Here is a 4,131-nt window from a genome sequence, read left to right as displayed (position 1 = left end):
AAAATCTAATAACATGGAATGCAACTAAGTAAAACGTAGGGGTACGCAGAGAAAACGTGGGTGCAACCAATGCTTAGCATACAGGTGTGTGTGGTGTGCAAAATAAGGCACCCAAAAAGAGAGGAGTTAAAATTTCTAAAGAGTAGCTGAACGGACATGTGTTTTTGAATTTGGATAAATATAAATAAATTAATATAGATAAAACGGATGAGTATTAATGATTGGGTTCGAATTTTAAATTAAAATGTCGACCCGACCCGACCCGATATAAAAATTAATGTTATAATTTTTAAATATGGAATTGTAAGTTTTATTTTTAGATGTGATGAAACTGTATTAGTTTTATATTTTCAGAAACCCTATCTGTGTAGCCGTCGCAGATGTTGTCTTCCCACACAACAAACCCTAGTTTGCACACATGTAAATTTTTCTTCCCTTCCCTCTGTAGAAGATTATTGGTGCCGTCACAGTTTCATGTCCAGTGAGGAGGAAGATGAAGATGAAGATGAAATGTTAAGTGGCCCTGAACCCACATTTTCTATGAAGATTTGGGAGATTGATGCTGCTCAACTTCTTTCATTATCATTGTGTGCAACAAATTTATATTATTCTGATTTATTTTATTCTTTCTTACAATTTTGCATTTTTTGATTCTCAGAAACGAGATATATATTGTTATCCTTCATTTCATATTTTATTAATCTTTGAAGTTTAAAATGATTCTTCCTTCCACAACCAAACATAGAGGAGGTGGTTTTATTAATTTTTCTAATTTGTAAAAAAAATTAGCAATTAGTACAGGAAAGGATCAAGGAGAGGAAATTGTTCAATTACGAGAATATATTAAGTCGAGTCCTCACCACCTCTTTAATCATCTAACTTGCTTGTCCCAAACGAGATTTAAAAATGCAGAAACATAGTGGAAACAACTTAATGGAATGAATCAGAAGCGAGAGGACGGAAGTGGTTGTGCAGATAGAAAGTGGGAGAAAAGAGAAAGAGCTTGCTGTGGTTTATAAACTGGAACCTGGTGGCCAGCACCTCTGACGGAGGCAAAAGTGAGACCACCCTCGTACTCCTCCACCCACCCCGCCACTTCTCTTTCTTCAAACCAAACTCTCCACTTTTCCGTCACATTCAGATTCAACTCTCGCAAACTGTATCTCGTTGATATCAGTGGAACTCTACCATCAGTATCTCCACTGCATGCACAAATGTATATACATGTTAAAATATCATCATTTGAACTCATCATGCAAATAATTATAAGTATACCTGTATATCCAAATGCGTAAACCGGCACGCAAGAGTTTCTGAATCACCGGGAGAACTGTGGTTGGCGAGTCATTCCAATTTTTTATTTTTGTGCTTCATCACAAAAATAACAATGTTAATTTAATTATCTAAAATTAGCAATGAAATAAATACATGTCATATTATCAGAATAGGCACCTGCATACGGTGTGGGGTTGAGACATGTTAGGGAGGTATGCATGAATGGCCTTCTGGACGTCCATCTTATTGAAATACTTCTGCACGTGAATTACTTCACATGGATCGTATCCCGTTGACGGCATCATATTCCAGATATCCTAAAATAAAGCACAAAATAATTTACTTTCTCCACAATATATATATAATTATATTATTAACTAAGAAATGGATGAGTTCTAAATCGGAAAAATTATACTTACAAATTCAGAGACAGCATACGGAGCAACATTAGGCGTGTCTGAAAGTGGTTTGTCATAGTCAGCCGGACAGACAGGAGAGTAGATACTGAATATATTTATATCAGTATAGGCCTCTAGAAAGTTGCCCACGTTCTGGCTACATTCCTTCGTCTGCTCCTTTCTCGTGAAATCGCACGTCTCTCTTATGCCATCATATACTTGCTTTGTAATGATGGCATGACACAGAGCAAAATCAAACACGCCTTTTAAATCTGTGACATAGTTAATCACAGCATTTCCTACCTGCATTTCAATTACACAAAATTCATCAGTTATAAGCTGTCAAATTTAATATAAATATGTATTTTATTTTTTGAGTTTATCTAATTAGTTTAAAAGTGAGCAATCATATTACCATGAATCCCTTCAGATTTATGTAAGGGCCGTTCCTGTTTCCTTCATGTATGACCTCGGCCAGCTGAGGAGCATAATGTCCTATGATTTCAAACATAAAAAACCGCATTAGAACATGTGGAACTATCTATAATTGCAACTTTATCACTTCAATGAAATTAGTTAGTAAATTATTGATTAAATGTAGAGATTAGAAAAGTACCTCCATAGCTCTCTCCTACGATGTAAAATTCATGAGATTTGAATCTTGGAAATCTCTTGAACCAACCAACTAAGAAAGCATAGTTATCAAGAGCAACAACTTGATCACCGAGCTTACTTAAGTCTTCGGAATTATTAGTGTAAGAAAAACCCACACTAATAGGTGATTCCAAGAATATGATATTGGCAACTAGAATTGAAACACCAACACCCAAATTACATATACAACCGATTAACCAAATAAATATCTAAAATTTACGACAATCATATTATAATATTGTATACCTCTGTTCCAGGAGTATCTGTTGAACGTAAGACGCTCATGACCATCAACAAGAAAAGGACCAATCTCCTGGGCTGCTCCAAAAGCAATTGACGAACAACCAGGTCCTGTGCAGGTATCAGAAAATTAATTTATCACTTAGCATGACTTGAAAATGAAATAAAATGAAAAACAGAGGAGTGGACATATATCGTTCACGCATACCTCCACTAAGCCAAAGCACAAGAGGTTTATCCGACGGAGCCTCTTGAGCTTCAAAAAACCAATAAAATAGTGCTTTGTCTTCTTCTTCTCTTAGCTTCACGTAACCAGCATAATGATCAAATTTTACCGGTGGTTGTCCCGGCAAATTTGTCACCTTATCATCCCGTATGTTATAGCCGGCGGAATATTCAGCTCCGGCGGCAACGTTGCTCAACAGAAAGACAACGAGTAAGATTTCCATAGCCATTGCTGTTGGACGTGTAGAGATATCAGGAGAGAGAGAGAAACGAAAAGCTATAGAGTTCAAGTGAGTGATGAAGTGATGAAGTGAGTGATGAAGTGATGTTATTTATAGAGTTGAAGGTGCCAACACTGAAAGACAACATGTCATGGTCTTTACTTATTGTGATATTCTTTGAAAGTTGCTATATTCTCTGTTCGCTTTAGCTTCATTTTCTTTCGATCCAATCTGTTAGTCTCTAACAAGAGCTTGAATTAAGCAGATGTTTAGCCGGTGATTGACGTAATTAACGTTGTTGAATGTAATTAAGGAGTGAGTCTTGATTTGGAGCAGAATGTGTGTGAAATGGGAAAAAGAAAGAATAGTTAGAGAGGTTCCCCACCACACCTGAAATGGTTATAAAGGAGAAAGAAGACACTACCTAATAAGAGGGCTAGCTAGGCATTAAAATTAGGTGATTCATGGACCATACTACCGCGGGGTTTGATTTAATATAATAAAGAAGAAAAGTTATTTGTATAGGAGGAAATAAGTTTTTGTACTGTACAGTATTATGTTGTTACAGAAAGGGAAATAAGGGTTGTTCTATTATCTGCGAGGATTGAAAAGTTGAAACATATAATTCTGGATTCAGCTTTATATGTAGTCTCTTTATGAAAAGTAAAAGAAATGGTGCAAAAGCAGGGAAATTTCAAAGAAGTATTGGTGTTGAGAGATGAACTAGCCGACCAAATTCTTAGTCTGAAAGATTGGCCATGGATGACAGAAGCATTAATAAAGTTAGTCAATATTAAAGTTTACTTAGTAAAAGTTAAATATAACATAATATAACAATTAATTAGATCACCAACACAGCACACGGAAGTTGTAAGGTGGTTTAGGATAAAGTTTAGTTAAGTTTAGAAGAGAAAGTGCGACATTATAAGTTCAACTCATTTTATAATAAAGTAGTAACAGTATAGAAGTAGGATCAGGTTATAGGGCTAAGATTGAACGTAACACCAACTGAAAAACGACATGACAGGAATTCTGCGTATTGAAAAGGAAAAGATTGAGAGATAGAAAACATGGAATGGATAGTTCTGCACATGCAAACAAAAGTGGCCAAGTTGCAA

At 35.7% G+C, this 4,131-nt stretch overlaps 1 protein-coding gene across 1 annotated transcript; it reads right to left on the bottom strand.

Annotated features, from left to right (window-relative positions):
• Positions 1-822: 822 nt before the first annotated feature.
• LOC114168919 (serine carboxypeptidase-like 35) lies at positions 823-3,244 on the bottom strand. Its single transcript, XM_028053898.1, has 8 exons — positions 2,776-3,244; positions 2,574-2,678; positions 2,290-2,478; positions 2,089-2,168; positions 1,695-1,976; positions 1,453-1,592; positions 1,276-1,368; positions 823-1,202 (listed from the first exon to the last, which is right to left on the bottom strand). Exons 1-8 carry the CDS (start codon positions 3,020-3,022, stop codon positions 944-946), a joined length of 1,395 nt encoding a protein of 464 aa, XP_027909699.1. The 5' UTR covers positions 3,023-3,244; the 3' UTR covers positions 823-943.
• Positions 3,245-4,131: the final 887 nt, after the last annotated feature.

This window comes from Vigna unguiculata, chromosome 11, assembly GCF_004118075.2.
Source record: "Vigna unguiculata cultivar IT97K-499-35 chromosome 11, ASM411807v1, whole genome shotgun sequence".
Classification (NCBI taxonomy): Eukaryota; Viridiplantae; Streptophyta; class Magnoliopsida; order Fabales; family Fabaceae; genus Vigna; species Vigna unguiculata.
The sequence above is the reverse complement of the archived record's forward strand: the minus strand, read 5'-3'. Positions and strand labels throughout refer to the sequence as shown.

Bases quoted from the DNA above. Each gene is read 5' to 3' on its own strand.
- LOC114168919 (XM_028053898.1), bottom strand. From the start codon at position 3,022: ATGGCTATGGAAATCTTACTCGTTGTCTTTCTGTTGAGCAACGTTGCC. The intron at 2,479-2,573 runs GTATACAATATT...TTTCAATTCTAG, and splicing joins CAGATACTCCTGGAACAGAG to TTGCCAATATCATATTCTTG. The intron at 1,203-1,275 runs GTATACTTATAA...TTGTGCATGCAG, and splicing joins TTACGCATTTGGATATACAG to TGGAGATACTGATGGTAGAG.